This window comes from Photinus pyralis, unplaced genomic scaffold, assembly GCF_008802855.1.
Source record: "Photinus pyralis isolate 1611_PpyrPB1 unplaced genomic scaffold, Ppyr1.3 Ppyr1.4_unclustered_Scaffold5843, whole genome shotgun sequence".
NCBI lineage: Eukaryota > Metazoa > Arthropoda > Insecta > Coleoptera > Lampyridae > Photinus > Photinus pyralis.
In genome coordinates, this window is record NW_022171850.1 from 58,025 (window position 1) to 78,363 (window position 20,339).

Sequence of the window (20,339 nt, forward strand, 5' to 3'; positions counted from 1 at the left end):
TCGTATGCAAGATTTATTTCAGGTGTTTATAAAATTTATTGGAATTTTCGGAAGTTGATGGAGGCCACTGATGAGTCTCCCAAATTTCTTCGGAGTTTTCATTGTAGCAGATGCTGGAAGTGTATCGAGAAAAAATGGTAAAAATTTCATGTTTCAATTTTGATTTGTTTGAGCTAGCTGGACCACTCTTTTGTGGATGGTGTAATTGACCGCATACCATAGCACATTGGTATATTTAAGGAATTGGTTATAACAAGATTGATGATTAATCAGTTTGACATCCGAATGAACCATGAAATTTTGTGCAAAATGCTTCATAGTACTGAATACCTCCATACTCAGAACTTCACGTTAAAATCAGCCACAATAAGTTTTTCTCAATTGTCCATATTTTTTTAAGTAATATTGATATTCAATGATGTCCTCATTCAGTCGGTAATTCAAAAATATATTGTGGAAAGTATTAATAAAATGAAAGAACACAACAATAATTTGTATTTCTTGTTCCAAAATGAACCAAATAATTATTTGTCACCAAATAATGCAAAATTTTTAAAAATAAATAATGTCGTTAGGTAGGTAACTTAGTAATCATCATCAGAACCTGGTCCCTGTTCTGTATTTCTTGCAAGCATGTAGTTATCCATATCGATAGAACGGCAGTTATTAATTGAATATCTTAGTTTATCGGCCATTATATCTTGAGTAGTGTACGGCGGCAAGCGGAGTTGGAAGAAACAAGTTTGTGCAGTAGGTAATCCATTAACAGCTCTATCAACCCTCATAACCTGAAATATGATTTTTATTATGCAAGCGAGATGAAACTGTTTTTTAAACATATAGTACAGGCCGCACGCTATAGCATGGCGAATAAAGGCGCAGGCATTTGCGTGTTTGATATCAACACAGTAAGGTTCAGATCGATCCATGGCGCTGCTAAAATTTGGAAATTCTGGAAACATTCAAGTAAACCGGGCAATGTCGTACATCAGGGTTGTAAAGCTCTTGCCATGCTATAGCGCGGCCTGTAGCCGTGTGTAAGCCGGCTGGCTAGATTTTTATCCTGTTGCTTTGGCCCAATACATGCACGCAAATAAAATCATGAAATGTCATTACCTACCTGAAAACGTTGAGAAAGATCAGCCAAATTTGCAGGGAGACGCGATCGACCAGAAACAAATCGCATAAATAGAACGCGTTCTGCATTAGTAAAACTTTCCAAGATATTCCACAACCATTGCACCAATTGATGGTTTTCATCCAATTCACGATATCTACAATACACTACATTGCAAGATGCAATTCAATGTGTAAATGACTAACCTAACAACTGTTTTGAGTAGTGGTACTGAAATGTAAGGTATACCACACACTAACTGTTCTAGATACTCTGCAGTCACTAAAGACAATAGCGGTACAGGAATAATACCGGACATTCCTTCTCGTACAGCAGCAATTTGCGCATCAAACTCTTGTAACCTGAATTTAACTGCCTGCTCATAGTACTGTGTCCTATTATCAAACGTCAAGGGTATACTCCGCCCTCCCGCCACAATGGGAACAACCTGTTCACAAATTAATGTGTGTATATGTACAAAATTAACAATCTTACCTTTCCACTGCAACTGTTCCCAACAAATCGCTCAAGAGGAATGATATCATGGAAGTTACTCTCGGTTACTCCAGAGAGATGTATATCACGAATGCTTCTTAAAGTTTGCATATACATACTATCAACATCTTCCAAATCTGATGTGCCCACTGGTTCACCCACCAACAGCTTCCAAATGATTGGTGCTAGTGACAACGAAAGTGGTTTTTTGGTGCGTATGGCTACACCAAACAGAATACCTACAAGACCGATTACAATAAAAAACAAAAATATCACACCACTAACCTAGAAATTTGAACCACATTATATGCTGAGGTGAATTCATTTGCGGGTTAAATAAATATTTATCTTTATTAAATCCTTCATCGTTCAAAGCATTTGGTGTGGGAACTAAAAGAGGCACTGTGGAAGCTATTATTTCTTGGCACATTTCTGTTATTGTGTCATCAAAAACACCACCGGCATCATCAGCACCTTCGCCAATCAATTTAACCTTCCACGCCCTTGATGGTAAACGAAGTTCGTGTGGCCGCATCGTTTCCACCACCTGTTTTGCAATTTGTACAAAAATGGGTTTACACTTTCGCCCTTATGAGAAAACGAAATTATAAACAGCTACAATATTATGCTAAACACAAACCTTTATTAGCGATTCTTTTCACAGTCACTTGTGGCCCATAATTTCTTCCTTGAACCATAGTTTTACCTATACATCTCACCAAAGGTAAAGTGTACACTCGTAAAGCAAGCAACGGTCTTAATTTAGGAGACGTGAGACTTTCTAATGGAGGAACATTAAGATTGTGCTGTTGGGCACCAAGCGGAATTAAAGTCCAACATGAGTACAATTTATCCGAAAAACTGTGAAGGAATTTTAGTCTGGCTTGAATTGCTTTTATAGAAACTCCTTGTAAGTGCGTATACTGGGATGGAATTTCTGTAGGTAACCCAAAAGATAAAGACCTTGTAACACCCGGCACTCGTTGAGGTAGTGGCAAAGCAGTCCAAGCTGCACTATGAGTTCTACCAGTAGATATTTGATTAATTCCCTTATTTGACAGCTCAGTTATTATTTCGGGTTCCCTAATCAATGATGAATGAGTTAGTCCTAATTGTCCTTCAGAATTTAAACCCCACCCAAACACTTTTCCGCACTTAGAAAGAAACAAGGCATGATCCGTCCCAATTGCAAAGTCTTCAATTAAATAATCGAACAGTCCTACTAATGGTTGAGGTATATAATCAGATCTTTCGTTTGTATTGATCTGCCATGGAACACGATCAATTCCCGATACGAACACACGGCCATCTTGTGTTAAGAATATAGTTAAGTTAGCACCACACCCCACTTTTTTAATTATAATATCCGCCAGCGCTTCTACACGTTGTGGGATGGACTTTGTCATTGTATGCCCTAAGCCCAACTTTCCATAGTCGCCTTCGCCAAACGTCCATACCATACGACCACAAACGGACACGCAAGCTGTATGATTTAATCCACAAGACACTTGACCCACCTTGCATCCCTCTAAAGCAACAACACGTTCAGGTAATCGCTTATTGGACGTTGAACCCAAACCCAGTCTTCCATAATCACCATTTCCAAAAGTAAACAGTTTTCCGTCACTTGTAACAACTGCACTGTGTTTAAATCCGCACGACACTTGCACTACTTCTTCATTTTGCAACGCATCTATCTGTCTAGGCCGCCTCTGTCTATCACTGTTACCATGCCCTAGTTTACCAAAATCTCCGTCACCCCAAGAAAACACCTCCCCACTTTCCGCCAACGCCAAACTGTGCCCGTCTGATCCGACAGACGTATCCAAATCGGTTATAACAAAACCTTGTAAACTGGATATAATGCTTAGAGAGTGTAAATCGTCCGAATTGCCCTGACCTAAGCGACCGTAACTTCCTTCACCACATGCCAACACAATACCACTAGATTGTATGACAAATGTGCAGTTTTGGCCACATACAATTTTTCTGGCCATTGAAAATGACTCAACTACTGTGGGAGTGGTAATACTACAGCCTATTTCGGCTAGCTGTCCATGTCTATCCGAACCCCAGACGTACGCTGTACATTTACCGCCAATTTGCCAATCACTCGGGTTTTGCGTAATCCACTGAATAATTTGTTCATCCTGTTTAAAATTCCAAAGAGTATTTTGGGCGAGTTCTTCTTTGGGATCTTGATCGTCATTGTAGCTTTGATCTTGACGAGTACCAAATGCAGAACGTTTTATCAAGGAATCTGCCATTTGTGTAGTCAAGCTAAATGTGTGTAACCATTGGTATTTCGGGACTATATCTAATTTCGATTTAGAATTAAAAGGTTTTAAATTGCAACATAAAACCATATCCAATTGGAGTAGAAGCGAGAGCGATGCCAGACTTTTTAAATAAACACTATTCATTAAATTAGTTCCAGTTTGGACAGATAGTTTTTCATAATTGTACTGTTCATGCAACATATCAGGCAAATATGATATTAACATTTTGAAACAAGGTGCCGTTTCTAATCCGTTGATTCCTTTTTTTAATAAAGTTGTTCTTGCCGTTGCAAGTGCATGACTTTTCATAAGTTCGTCGAAGCTGTAATTAATCAAACTGATGGATTTGGAGCGTGAATATGTAACGGCAAGGATATCATTGTTCAGCCAAACTAAAGCATTCTTATCAATACCTCCGCTACCTGAATTTGTAAGAACTAAGCTGCCATCATGCAATGACCATATATTTATAACACCATTGTGACCTTTAAGTGAGCCACTTGCAACAAACAATCCAGTTGGATGAACTAACAAAGTTGTAATGGGATTAAAGGAATGACCTTGAGAATTCATAACCAATTGTGGCAAATTTTGCTGTACATTTTCAACATCAGGTAAGCTCCAACCACATACTGTTCCGTAAGATGTACCGACAATCAGTAGGAAAGGCATTCTCCCTTTTCCTATTAACGGAGACCACGCCAAAGAAACAGGTTCGTGTACTTGTACTAAAGTGTGCAAGGTTACTAATTTCCCCTGTTGCTCTTTCCAGATTTTGCAAGTCATGTCAAATGAACTGCTAGCAAGTAGAGATCCATTCGAATTCCACTTAAGCGCAGTTATTGATTCAGCATGCGCATTAGTTGTTATTATGTCACTATTTTCACTTAAACGACCCAACTTGATAGTACCATCTATGAAGGCGACGGCGAAAGCTTGGTCTTCACTGTACCAATCAATCTGGGCAACAGCTGAAATAAACAAAAGGTTTGTTGGTATAATTTTGAATTGTAAAGACATGAACGAGCTTTTTTATTACATCAAAGTCGCATGCACATTAAAACCCTAATATGTGCATGCAGATTTGGTCCAATAATAAACCCACCCATTCGAAATATAATCACATTTACAAGCGAGAGATGTTACAGTATCTGGCAATTTTAAATTGGAATCATTCCGCTTTTATGCATTTCATTTAAGGAGAAAAATGTAAGCTACACCACTGGAAATGTTTCGCCGTAAATTTGAGCAATTCTGTGACTGCAGGACATAATTAGTTTTCGGTGGTATGTGTTTGATTCACGAATCTGTACTGCATTCATTATAAGAAGGTATATAGTACATGGCGCTGTGCTTGAAAATAAGCACACACAGGATTCAGGAAAAATATAATAAGGGCACCAAATTATTGTAAAATAGAAATATCCAGCACTGCGCACAAAAATAAATCAAACATTTGAAGTTTGGATTTGTTACATTAATAGCTAATAACAGATTGGTTGGCAACAAAAAATTCATCATTCAATTACGTTTATAGTAATATTGTGAGTTAGGAAAAATCTTTTAGCTTAATTAATTTTTATCCTGTTGGCATCAGGGTTTGCTTTTTCATTTGTTAGGGGATGGTTGAAGATTAATAAGGGTTTAATTAAATTTAGGACATATTATAGTTGATATGCAAGTAGTTAAACTGAACAGGTATGGATGGCTTTCATTTGAGATTAATATACAGGGTGTTTAGAAAATTTAGGTTAAACTTTAGATTCCGTGTATGGGGTTAGAACTTCCCACAGGGGTTTTATATTTTAACAATTCGCAGGAAAGTGATTTCAAAATTCAATTATGTGATCGACTTGTAAGACGCGTCAGGGGGTTTTGTTTGCTTTATGTGGGGGCAAAATATATTTGTTGGATTTGTTTGCAGTGGTATTTTGCTGCTATTTTATTTTGCATAAATGCCAAATGTGATTCTTTTCATGACTCCTGAATATTTGAATTTTGTTATATGAAAACTATTATGGAATGGGTCTCAAAACCCGTTACTACAGTGCTATTTATTAAGAAGTAAACATAAGGATTTATGTGTATTATTTTCCTATGTCTACTTTCAAATGAAAAAATTTCTTCTAAAGGGCGCCTAATTTTATGCAACCATAATAACTTCTTAAAACAAATACAGATCTTGCTGTCACATTAATTAATTTGAAAAAGAAAAAGTTGATATTGTCAATTGGTATAGTGCCGGTAAGCATTTAAGCATTCCGTATAAGTATTTCACACCTAGGGTGATGCGATTGGTCAATTTAAAGTCGGCGGCCAATCAGCGTCAAGAGTGCGAAACATGGCACACAATACTAAACTTACATACTTATTATTATTTTGATTACTGAGGTGTGAGGTAACTAAATGTGTATAAACAAAGAAATATATAATAATTATCAAATAAGGTTTCTTTGTACGTATGAATTTTTTTTTGTATTTAGGCTTCCTATGAAGCGATATTTTTACTCATATAATTGACGATTTGAGAAAATCAAAACATCATATTCCTGAGCATTCCGTGACTGAGTCTCGCACTCTTGATGCTGATTGCAGATTTGAAATTGACCAATTGCATCACCCTAGGTGCGAAATACATATACGGAATGCTTAAATGTCGCCGGTAACACCTGCAGGAGCGCAGTGACGGTGTTTGCTGAAAAAATAGGTAGTGCTCTAGATTTTAGGTATTGAATTTTTGTTTAAACCTTTTATTAATAAAACAATTAACATTTATATAACAAACACGGAAAACAAAACGCAGCATTTACAGTATCACATCCGCATAACCAGATATGTTTTTTGTACAATTCTTTGTTAAAAGTACGCACAAATTGTTTTTTCTCCAACCACCTGAATAAGACGCTATTTTGTGACAGTGTTCGGTACCTAAAATTGACGTTTTGCGGATTAATCGCTTTCACCATGGCAACTGTACAAAAAGTGGATACTTTTGGTCCTAGTACCAAAAAGAAATTGACCTTGAAAGTTGGCCAATTAAAAAATTACAATCACGGAGATATGTCACATTGACATCGTTTTACATTGCAGGTTGTAAGATATTTCTATACATACAAATCAAATATTTTTGCATATTCAATGCAAATAATGATGTTACCTATACGTATGTACATGTATTGAAAATGATTTACGCTCGCTATTTTTATTTAAACCATGTGTAACATAATTTACATATCCCGTGAACGTAATTTTAATACGTATACAACCCGCCGTCGCGCGTACGCCATCTACTTCAGACCCATTGCACTATTATCTGTCATTTTGAATTCAAAATTTGAAAAAGTTAATTGCAATTAATTTTAATTAAAAAACTGAATGGTAAGTTTTTTATTTCAATACAAAATATAACAATATTAATTGTGTATACAATAAAATGACTGAAACTGATAGCGACATGGATTGCACTCTGCCAGAAATTATAGAAACGGCAGAACATGCTACCTTAAGATTTGCTCCCTACAAAGTCGCGAGAGGTGAGAAGTAAGAACGAATAGGTTATAAGTTAACCTAAAAACTAGAGTGGCATGACACGTGACAAGAAAGCAGAAGTTCTTATACTATAGTAGTGAAACTGTGACTGAATCTAAATTCGAATATAATTTGAAGTAAAGGGGGTTGGAGAAAAAATTTTATGTTTTATTCGTACAAAAAATGCGTTTTCGGGACTCGGAAGGTTGCTGGACTCCGCTAACGCGTCGTCCAGCAACTATCTTCCTCGTCCCGAAAACTGACATTTTTTGTACTAATGAAACAAATAACTATTTTTTACTTTTTACGGCGACTTTTATAGTAATATCTGAGGTAGGTCTTCCAAGATGTTTAATTTCCATTTTTGCTCCAATGGTAAAGTAAAAAAGGGGGTTTTTAAAATAAATTGTACCGAATTCATTTTAAAAGTTCACAGTTACACTTACGTTCGAATTATAGCGTTAATAATCAGAAATGAACAATTTATAATTACGAACGTGCGCACCGTCGCGTCGCCTGCTTAAAAATGCATTTGACAGCTAGCCTGAATGCGCCAGAGTTTGTAATTAGAATCCCGTGCTCCCAGCTCCCACTGCTAGAGTACATTGCGCTATACCTGATGCATATTTTAAGTGCGATTTGCTTGCTATGCGCTATAACGCAATATAATGGAAAAAAATATCTGTGAATTATTATCTTTAATTTATTAGTATTAGTACGCTGAAGTTAACTCATTGTAATTTGCAGGAATATATTTCCTATATTATTCAGGTGGCGCGCGAGCATGAGAGCACTTTAGTAGTAACCGCCCCTGAAGGAGCGTAAGAGATTTATTTTCTGTTAAGTCAAAGCAACAATATTCAAACTAATCAATATGACAGTGAGATGTTTACTTGTTTTTTTGGATGTATAAAATTATGTTTTGAAAGTAGAGATAGGGAAAAACAATATACATAAGTCCCTATGTCTACTTCTGAATAAATATCATTGTATATTTAATTCAATGAGACAGGTCATATCCTAGCCTGAACTCAAACCATGAAAATAAACCCTGAATATACCCCTATATTGCTGTCATGGTGAGACAGGTCATGTCCTAATGCAGGTGACTGAGCTCTTAACCATTAACAAAACTGGTATATTATATGTACTCTTCGTACTGTGAGCCCTTGGCGTGAATGTCAGGCTCCGTTACATAACAGTCGTAATAAACTCTGTTGTGTAAACAATGGCATTCAGGTCATTGTATGTAAGACATTTGGAATGGATTCAGGTGCCTATTTGGTTAATTAATGTCATCAAAATTTTGTTTTCTCTGTTTAATGTCGTGGGTCTAGTTAAGTTTTAACACAAAACAATTTTCCGAATCAAGCGTGCATTGAAGGTTGTATTTCTTTATAAATGACCTCGGTCACAGACATCCACACACCCTGTTAACGGCATCTCCGGTGAGTCCAAACGAGCAGGGGCGCCGACTCCGTGGGTGCTCCGGGGCTGAAGCACCCGCGAGAATTTTCGCATGGGTGCGGAGCACCCATGAGCCAGGATGCAGTGCTTTTTCTCCGTTTAACCGAATAATTTTTCGACACGGAGTGTTTCAGGTGCATGATCTGCGCTGCGCAACAGGTAGGGGGGGATATTGCCGGGCGCAGGTCGCAGGACTCGCAGGACGACGCAGGCGTTAGTTTATTCGTGCAATTCGTGAAGTGAACTGTGAAGATTTGGAGCCAAATATATTTTTTTCCTAGTGACAAAATGACTGTGTGATTGGTTGTTTCGTGCTTTGATTGATAGGACTGGCGCCTGGCGGCACTATTCTTTTTCTCTCACAACGGACCACATATTTATCGCGACAAAATGGACAAATTTGTGATCCGTGCAGGCCGTGCAGCAGCATCGAAAATAATTGATAGTTCTCCCACGAGTTCTACGTCAACATGTAGCGCGGTGAAAGATGCCTCAGCCTTGGGCAATTGTGACGATGCTACTGCTAATGACATTAGTGTTCAGAAACAGAATACAGCAGAAAGTGGAAAAAGGGGGCGTTCTTATCAAGAACAGTGGAAAGAAAAATACGGTTGGATTATTTACGACAAGAGTAATGACAAGGTGTTTTGCTCAGTGTGTCAGGAAGGTTTGTCATCGGGTGCCCCCATGCCAAAAAAATCTTCTCGAGATGAGGAAACAATTAAGGCTTACACACAAACTGGCTTTTCCTCTTGGAACAAGGCTTTAGAGCGATTTGCAGCTCACGAAAAATCGGAAGTTCATCGTTTTTGCTGCACCCGAAAAAAAGCAATCGATGATGGAGTCAATGTACATGCATTGATATCTAAGGGCAAGATAAATGAAATGAAATCCGCTAGAGCAGCTCTTCTCAGAATGATTTCTTCGTTGCGTTATCTAATGGTTCAGGGATTAGCAATTCGTGGCCATGTCGATGAAAATTCCAACTATCGTGCATTATTGGCTTTGGTTGCCGAGGATAATACAGATTTGGCATCTTGGCTTCAGCGTTCTAAATACAAGTGGCTTTCTCATGATGTTACCAATGAATTAGGTTCAATTATGGCTCATGAGGTGTTAAAACACTTAGTGAAACTCGTGAAAGATAGAGACGCTCCATATTTTTCTGTCTTAATTGATGAAACTGCTGATGTGACCAATCATGAACAGGTGTCTATTTGTTTCCGATTTGTAGATGACGATTTTGAGATCAACGAAGTCTTCTTTGGTTTTTATAAGACTGAATCCACCACTGCTGAAACTTTGAAAAATATTTTGCGTGATGTTCTCACTCGTTTTGATATTGATATTAAGTTTTGTAGAGGCATTGCGACTGACGGAGCGGCGAATATGACCGGTGCTTTATCGGGTTTGCAGGCAAAAATTCGAGAAATCGAACCACGAGTTATTCAAGTTCATTGCTTAGCCCATTCGTTGAATCTCGTTGTTCAAGAGGCAATGAAAGTACAGTCAACTGTGAGAGACTATCTCGCAACTGCTAAGGATCTGATAACATTTGTGTGTGCATCTCCAAAAAGACAGGCCATGTTTGAATCCCTACAAATGTCAGATGATGATACCTTGGACAATGTAACTCAAACTCATCGGCTTCGCCCTTTTTGTCCAACCAGATGGTGCTGCCGAATAAGTTCTTTGAAAACGATTATACAAAACTACGAAGAACTTGTATTGTTTTTGACTGAAATTGAAGGTACCGACAGATCTGATGTTGGAGCAAAAGTGAATGGCTTCTTGAAGCATTTGCAGTCTTTTGAATTCATTTTTATGTCGTGTTTTTTAATAAAAATTCTTGATCCTGTAGAAATGTTGAACGCTGCACTGCAGAGTTCTTCATTGCATCTACAAATGGCTATGAATAATGTAGATAATACTAAAGAATTAATACAATCCTATCGAACTGATGAGCATTTTGATGAGGTCTGGAATTCTAGTTTAGGAATGGCCGAAAAATATCAAGCTGGTGAACCAGAACAGCCAAGAATGAGGCAAGTGCCAAAAAGGTATGATAGTGGCGCACAGCCCACTAGATTTTTAAGTCCGAAAGACTATTACAGACAAATTTACTATCAAGTGGTAGACACAGTGATAAACTCCATCGATGATAGATTTACACAAGCGAGTACTTCTCATTTAAAGCACGTTGAAAGTTTCCTTCTTAGAAAAAATAAGGAAGATGAAGACCAAGACTATGTGACCACATTTTACAAAGATGACTTTGATAGCAACCGTCTGATTTTGCACAGAGATATGCTCTTAGATATTCTGAAGTCAAAGAGTGTTTCACCTAAACATTTCGGTGATTTAGTGGAGTACATAAAGGCCAACGAAAATATTCGAGAGCTGATCCCAGAAGTAGTCAAACTTATTAAAATAACCCTGACAATTCCTGTTTCAACATGTACGGCGGAACGATCTTTTTCCAGACTGCGGAGGTTGAAAACCTATTTACGCAACAGTATGACTCAAGTTAAATTGAATGACAACGCAATCATGCATGTTTATAGAAAGCTTGGGAATCTATTAGATCTTAGCTTTGTGGCGGATACTTTTATCAAGCGAGCATCTGTCCGTCGGAATACATTTTACTTAGGTACATGAGAAGTAAATTTATTATTTTTAATCGATAGGTACTTATTTGTAGTATTGTGGAATGTAGTTGTACTTGTACTGCACTCTTCTTTATTTTATTTGTAGGTACTCTTCTACTCTTATTTTTTGCTAATAAATCTTAAAACAGTTGTTTACCGTCGCATTTGTTTTATGCTTATTCATTAATCATTTATTTTTTTCTCATTCTTCAGCTAAAAACTGCGTTTAAAGAGTTTCAAAATTTAAACATCGAAAGAGGACCTTTTGACCCCTCGTAAACCGAGGGAAGGGGGAGGATACTCGACTTTCCTCCTAAGCCCCCTCTTTAATGGCCTCGAAACTGAAAGTGAGCACCCATGAGAATTTTCAAAACTCGGCGCTTGTGCAAACGAGACATCCCAAATGGAGGCAAGCCAAGGGGAAACGAATTTATTGTCCAAGGGGACAGCGATGGGAATAGTTGCACGCCCATTCGCCATGATACCTGGAGAGCGAGGGTTTCAAGAAACAGTTTCTGTACCTAGACTGGGTCACGAGCACCCAAACTTCCGTAGACAATCTAAAGCAATTTGTACCATAGGTAATTACACTGATCACAAAATAAGCAATGGGTATTTTTTCATGTGTCGTGCTTTACTTACTATTTTTGGCATTATTATGATTGTCGTGACTAGCGTATAATTAAACTGATTACCGATTACAAATCAATTTTTGAAAAGGTTGTGTTAATTGGTAACGCTTTAAGCTATTAATTGTACTGTAATTACATTGGTAGCAGTTGAAGTTATTCAAAGTGGGATGTGTCAACGAATTACGTAGTTATATTATATGACCTATTATTTGTTGTGTAATTGCACTGTTCACAGACTTTGGGAATGGGGACTAGGGTTGCAAAATAATTGACCTGGTCACGATGCACTCAAATGAATTTCTTTTTCTGTCTTCCATCTCATTCTCTAAAAATCTAAAATGGCCGAATGGCGTCCATAAGAAATAAGAAAGTAGTAGCCTGTAGCTTCTACATCTAGCGTGTTATGGAAATTCTGATAACAGCTTCAAACTCTCTGAAAAAAGTGCCCATACAAGGTACTAACGGGAACCGTCCATTTTCAACCGTTTAAGCTAGAGAAATTGAAAATAACATTTGACATTCTAGTTTTTTGGTTATATATTAGTTGTTTGTCAAAAATTTCAAATGCGTTTTTTTAGTTACAAAAAGGGGAAACTTTGCCCCCAGATAATCTGCACTGTATCTCTCACTCTTATAGAGATTCCAATGGTGAGCCACGCATGAGTACATAGTAACTAAACCATAAGCGACCAAATATTGACAATACAAGCTGAAAGTACGTTGAAAACTAGTAATAAAATCACTGGTCTGCCAGTCGTAAGTGGCAGCATTAACTTGAGGCGGCGCTGAATAAGTGACTTCTCTAGGTGATCAACTAAATTACTAAATTATAAGGGTCACGGAAAAGATTTGTATCAAGAAATCACATTTTTTTCATACTCTTCAAATATGCTATGGCAGACTATTTCAAGTGCAGCGTTGGTGGCGCTAGACGCCCTTCGATGTAGGGAAAAACCCCTGAACTAAACCATGAGGACCGTATAAAAATGATACATAAAAAAATTCCTCTTTTTGTCACTACTTTAAATATATCCTGGCAAACGATATTAAGTGTAACTTTAATAGTGGCAGACATCTTACATCAACCATTTGATTCTAAACTTCTCATTCACATAGTTCCACCCACTTCAATCAGACAGATTGTAGAAGGTCAGACATTTTGCGGTGGCATTCGCCCAAATTGCGATGAACTAAACCATGAGGACCATACACAAGTCATACACCCAGTAAATACGTGGGAACCCAGTAACGCGTTACTCTGCGCGTTACACACATCAACAACCAAATTCACGAAACTCTCCCCAATATTTATGAATTTCTGTGTGTTATTGGAAAACCTCCATCTACATATACCTTGATGGTAGCCTCAATTTTACTTACATTTCCTAAAGCAATATGAGCAATATCCATATCGGAAGCGCTAATAATGACTTCTCTACTTGTTGGTAGTTTACCAAGATGGTAAATTATTCGAGAATCTGCCTCTTAGTGACTGCAGAACAATTCAGTTTTTACCACATCATCTTCCCTTGTCACAAATTTATAGCACTTATCTTCATATGTGGGAAACACAACTTTCCTTCCAAGTAAAGCACAATAGGTCTTTTTTGCCCATGATTGGTATAAGTAATCTATAAGAGAGGCTTTGAAACTATCATTGCGAAGTGCTTTTATGTAATTTGCAGGATGCTTCTGACTGACGATCATGTTTTGCGTCCTTCATGGAAGGGGTAACTTTCTGTCAAAAATCAGATGAACTTCTCTCGCTGACACAGCACAAATCTTGCCGAGGATGTGTTCAGAAAATCGCTCAAAGTTTTACCAGGGGTCTTTTAAGAGATACAGAAAAAATAACCCATCGATTAAAACAACATCTACAACTGGCGATGGACTAGGAGAATCATACTTCCGAAAAAGTTTAAGCAAAACAAACTTGTCGATTTTAATCATCGATCCATCAATGTTGCATTGAGACAACGGCACTGGAGTCAGAGGATAGTTAAGAATGAACTGAAGGTCTATCTTCTTTTCTCTTCAGGTTTTCTTGTGAAAAGAATTCAAGAAATACCGACAATCTTATCGCGAAATAAACAATGTATTATTTTCCATAATTTAATTCGTTTGCCAACTCGGAACGGTGCGTAAATCTATCGCTATCTCTGTTCGTTATGCCCTCGCGCGCTGATCTCTCACACGTTCGCTCTCGCTGGGATTTACTATACCTAAATTTTTTAACTTCTAAGACGTCTGCCACTATTAAAGCTACACTTAATATCGTCTGCCAGGATATATTTTAAAGCAGTGACAAAAAGAGGAAATTTTTATGTATAATTTTTATACGGTCCTCATGGTTTAGTTCAGGGGTGTTTTTCCCTACATTGAAGGGCGTCTAGCGCCTTCAACGCTTCACTTGAAGTCGTCTGCCATAGCATATTTTAAAACCATAGAAAAAATGTGTTTTCTTGATAAAAATCTTTTCCGTGGCCCTTATAGTTTGGTAATTTTGTTGATCACCTAAAGAAGTCACTTATTCAGCGCCGCCCCATGTTAATGCTGCCACTTACGACTGGCAGACGAGTGATTTTATTACTAGTGTTCAACGTACTTTCAGCCTGTATTGTCGAATATTTTGTCGCTTATGGTTTAGTTACTATGTACGCTGCCTCCCAGTCTAATTAAGAATTAAGTCACTAAATATTACATTACCGCACAAACTGGAGTGGTTTCTACTAGCGCTGAAATGAAAAGGGATGACATACAACGATGCAACCCACTAGCTATTAAATGAATGGTACTGGAGTTGAAATTCAAATAGCAGTAACACTGTTGTAAAGACGCCAGACCACAAAACCAAATAAATTCACTTATTGAAGGAATTGCTGAGTGACGGCGCGAGTGACAGTGAAGTGTGGGAGCTTGAACATGTCAAATATATTTTCTGTGTTATCGTTTTCTCATTAATTAATCATTTTATAATATTAACTTCATTTATCCCTTTTGCAGTAAAGAACTTGTTCTCCATTTAACAGTAAATTTGACGATTTTTACACTTATATATTCCATGCTTAAGAGGAAGTGCGAGTCACCTTGCTCTGGGATAAGATGGGTATGTAATCAACAGTTGTATGCGTCACGTATCAATTCTTCGTGCGCAATGCGATCTTTACAGTTTTTATAATAATAAAATAATGTTTATTGAGCATGAGGTAAAACAGTCAATTGTACTTCATGCTTGTTTTTAACACACGTTGGTAATTAATAATAATAATGTAAAGATACCAGGTGTAACGAAGCACCTGGAATTTCTCCATTTAGTATGCCGTTTACAAAGACCACCCTGTATGTAACGATTGGTTAGGGCTTCGTTACGCAAAAAGACCGCGATATTTTTGTAACCACCGAAGGATGTTGTCCTGGCGAAGATGAGGGACAATTAATATTCTTTGGTTTCAGCGCCGTTAATTATTTATAAGATGTTTTAGATTTCCATAATAAGTAAAATCAAGGATAGAACGAGTTCAAATCGAGTTGTTTACAAGTTTTGCAGTCCCGTCCGTATGCCTGCATGTTGCGATAAGAGTGTTAAAGCGATAGCGCCGTTTGAGAAGAAAAAGTCCAAGGGAGCTAGTTGCAGATTGGATTGATGAGTACTTAGGTTTGATTACGCTTAATTAGGTAAGCGCTGTTAATTAATGCCATGTTAATGGGCAGTAGTAAACCTTGTCAGAAACCGTCGAGAGAGGTGTCCACAGAGGCGCTGTAATTTTTCTAGTTGTTTGCAAGTTGTCCCAGATTTTTAAGATAACCACAGGAGCCGCAATTAATTAAAAACCGAATTATTTTCTACCGCTCTCGGTACGAGCACCGCCCGGCTTTGGAAATTCCCTGTTCCACTTCCACCAAAATTGGTTTCCTTTAAAAGGAAAATGCTCATTTTGGGAGGGATCTTTCTGCTTCATACTTTCGAGTTGTAAGTACGCCTTTTGATTTTTCTAATTTGCGAAACCGTATCATTCCGAATCCACCGAACCCCTTTTTCTTTACCCTTTTACCGTTTGAGCGACCGTAAGTCAATCCGTTATCCTTTCCGTTTTGAGTTTACTTTTTTTTACCTACCGTAACTTTTACCCCGTTCCGCTAAGTTTCATTACCGCCTTAAGCTTACCGTATTTTCTATCGATAGTGTTACCACCGTTTAATTAATATCACCGTTACTTAACCAAGGTAAGCGCTTAATTTTCAATTACGTTGATTAAAGGGGGGGAAGTATATTCTGTTCTCCTTGTTTTTCCGCTTTTCGTTCCCCTAGACACCGCTAATTGATTTGTGCTTTATTGCTTTATTCCCTTTAGGAAATTTACCGTCAGGGCCGTCGGCCATATTTTGTTTTAGATAATCCGGAAGTGACCGCCGCCATTTTGTGGTGAACCCTGACCGATCCCTGGTTATTCCGTTCTCCACTAGAGGATACCCGGAGGCTTTCCACCCCGTCCGCGAAGACCGCACCGCCCCTTTTCCCAAGACTTCGGGGGTGCTGAGTGAAGTCTTGGTGGCGCCCGAGAGACCGACCGACCGTTTACTTTGTGAATTGAATCGTACAATTATATAATTAGTCATCCATTAAAGGAACTTGAAATAATATTGTGCTTTCATCTTTTAAGGTACCGGTTGTGCACGAGCGAAGGGGGAAGTTCGTCGCACAGGCAACAAACCAAATGTTACTTATACCACACGTTTGTAGCGCACCTACCTTAGCTCAGAGCAAGAGGAATCTCCCAACGTCATGTAGACAATAGAACAGCAGAGAGTAGAGAAATAGCCTTCAAACCATACTGATTAATGCAGAGAGAATATTCTAAATTAAGTTAGAAGGCCAACAGTAGAAGTTAAAGCAAGAAGAAAGAAATTCAACAAGATCGTTGAGTATAAATTACTTACCACAATGTAAAGAACAGTTTATTAACACTTCAACTTCTTTGTTATTTTTGTATATGGAAATCAGAGAAACAGTGCCATCTAAATGTCCCACTAACAAATAATTTCTGTTTGTCGAATCTTGTTTTTTACATGTGGGCCAGGATAGGCAAGTCACACACTCGGATTGTTTTTCGATGAACCACTCATCGCAATATTCTTCTTCGGGAAATGAATTTACAGGCCAAATATTAACAATGTTTTCCATCGCGGCCGCAATATAATCGCCTTTAGGTGACCACTTAATATGGCCTATTAACTTTCCTTGCAACTCTGCACCATATGCATCCAATGACTCGTGAAACACCAGCGTTCTTTCCAAATATGTACTTGAATTTGCGCATTTCCAAAGACGTACCGTACCATCAAACGCGCTCGACGCAAGTAAGTGTTTACTGCTGCACCAAGCCAAAGCAATAATTCTATTTTCGTGGCCTTCTAAGTATGTTACGTTTTTTTCTGGATTTGTGGACGTAATGTCGGAAAGATCGACCTGCTCGTAGGTTTTAACCGATAAAATTTGAATTTTTGTTGCGATGCATTTAAATAATTGTTCAGCGGCCCACTGTCTATATTCCGCAAATGTCTTTGATGATAGTAGAAAGGCGGACAAAGCATTTTCCAAAGTTAGTGGACCACAAACGTCAATATCGTCTTTCTGTACCACAGTGAGAGAATAACCACCATGTGCACTTAAAACCTCCACCAATGCTTGCGTTACTTCAAAACCACTTCTTGCAATAGAAGGACACATAGCCATTAATAATAAATCTTTCGTGCACATATCCACAACTAACTTGGAAGAATCAGGGCTATTTTGAGAGAGTGCCGCTATTATTACGCTTAAATTAGTTAGCCAACTACTTGCAACTGATGATGAAGAACCCCAACGTGAAACATTTAGCAGTAACGATGCGGAATTGTTCATTTCCATCTCGCACTCACCATTTGGAATCTCCACACGCTTCATAGCAACCAACGTCATCAAACGTACAATTTTACATATATCTGTCAAACCCATTGCCTCTAGACTTTTAACAAGACCTGTTAAATTCGAAGTCTTTGCTAACTGCGTTAGTATATTCAATACTATCGAACGTGAAAGCAAAATATGCACAGATGTAGTCAAATACTTCAGAGCTTCAACCCTATCTTGAGATGTTTTCAATGAGATTGCTTGACTCCCAAGATAGCGCATTTGATAATCGCATTTCACAAAACATTTGTTGCCAACTGTAGAAACAGCAGACATGCCTAATGGATCATTTTCAAGAAACGAAACAGGGCTCAGATAATCTTTTCCGGGTAATACTAAGGGTAATCCTAGAAAGGATTTTATATTTTCAACCGACGAAAAATCGGGAACTCTGAATTGCATAGTTTGCGAATCAACTTCGCTTGTATCTAAAAGTTTAAACTATTATTTATACCGCTGGTACAATTTCTTACCATCGTGAGCAAAAATTATATCGGGAGCTTGAAGTTGTAAACTCGTTCTAACCACTTCTTTCTCTCTCCCTTCTTTGCAAAAAGGACAATGCGCTACGTGCACTAGAAGTCAGTATAATTATTACGAATAAATTGTTAACATACCTGTCGCGTTACTGGGCGTGGTCTGTTCACGTCTACACTGCCTAAGTTTACAAATTTTATGAGCCATGTCCTACAATGATAAAGACAAATTTGAATTATGCAGTCGATTACTATACTTAATTACTTCAACGCTTGTGGGTTCGGTGTTAGGTTCTTCAATTGAGAGATCTTCAAAAGAAAATGGGGATAAAAGAGGATGCCCTTCACCTCGTACATGCTGCCTTTCCAAACCACGTTCTACTCTCTCAATTCTATCCGTTATATGTCTTAGCAGATCCGAATATGGTCTACGGACCGAACAGACGACCTGGCGACCAAAATAAGAAATCGGTTCTGCATTTTCTTGACTCTGTAAAGCAAAAGTATAATCAAAATCGTACTATGGAATAGTGACTAAAATTATAAGCTTAATCTTCCATGTTTGTGTATTATTTCAAAATATACGATTTTTATGTTGTGAAACAATACCTAAACTTTACTGCAGGCGGGCAGTGTGTGAGAAGGATCTATTACTCATTTTAAGTGTATTATTTGGGGTGTGCTAAAATAAGGTGCCATTTTGTAGCTCTTCAACTTACAAGAAACTTAAAGCAGATGTTTCTACATTTTATCACACAATTTTACATTTTACAATTAAATAAACAATACGCAATTACAAAAATTCTAAAACGAAATAACACTACAGAAAAACAAACTCAAATGAAATAAACTCTGTGTTTATTCGCACCCTCAATTTACTTTAATAAGATTGAAATGTTTCTCATATACAGGGTAGCCCATCATTATTCTCAGTGTTTAGAACAAAGTAACGTCAACACGACGACACAATAATGAATACAAGGTGTTTTCTGTTAATGTTATTATGACGATTTTTGTCTTACTCCGTATGTTTAGTATGTACAATAAAATTTTGTGATCATTATAACTTTTTCTTTAAACATATAGTGATCACTCGGAAAAGAACGGAATACAATTTCATGATTAAACAAATTTTAGTACCTCAGTGAAGTTCAATCATAATTGTAGGACCAAAAGATCTGGTTCCACTCTCACCTACCCAGTTTTGCGGTAGTGTGGATTGTCATAGCAATGAGCTCTTGCGTGTAGAAGGAACGTGCTCCTTTACTCCTTCTTTGTTTCTGTTTTACATTGTGTGGCGCGTAAGCCCAGAAAATGTATACTTACCAGAAGTCGCAGCTCGTCGTAATTCTATGTAAAAGCTGCAACCTTAGACCATATAGTACATACAATGGTCTAAAGCTGCAACTCGCGCAGCTTCGGAGCGCAAATATGGAACAGTGACAGCTGATTTTTATTTACGTTTTTTAATTTGCGATTTTGGTAAATTTAGCGGTTGAAATAGACACACCTAATTCATGTACATAAAAACAATGCAGTGATTAAGTTGAATAGAATTAGTAGTAATGTGTTTTATAACTTGATTTGTACTTGGTAACAAAATCACACCAGTCACATTTTAAATCCTGGCAGATTCAATGTCTTGACACGTCATGTTAGATGTTAAGATGTGCTTTAAGACTGTTTGGTGACAAACGCGCAACTGGGCCCACTTTAAATCCTTGATGATCTTGTAGGTTAATAAATG

The 20,339-nt window shown here is 37.7% G+C and overlaps 1 protein-coding gene across 2 annotated transcripts; it reads right to left on the reverse strand.

Moving 5' to 3' along the window:
- Positions 1–477: 477 nt before the first annotated feature.
- On the reverse strand, positions 478–19,082 carry LOC116182546 (probable E3 ubiquitin-protein ligase HERC1; the record flags this gene model as incomplete). 2 transcript variants are annotated; one of them, XM_031503077.1, is given in 10 exon segments in its annotated part: positions 478–788; positions 1,121–1,274; positions 1,324–1,565; positions 1,613–1,851; positions 1,898–2,200; positions 2,253–4,862; positions 17,105–18,544; positions 18,590–18,682; positions 18,734–18,803; positions 18,858–19,082. In XM_031503077.1, coding segments are annotated over 10 exon segments (5,580 nt in total), but the record flags the coding sequence as incomplete, so codon positions are not given.
- Between the last annotated feature and the right edge of the window lie 1,257 nt (positions 19,083–20,339).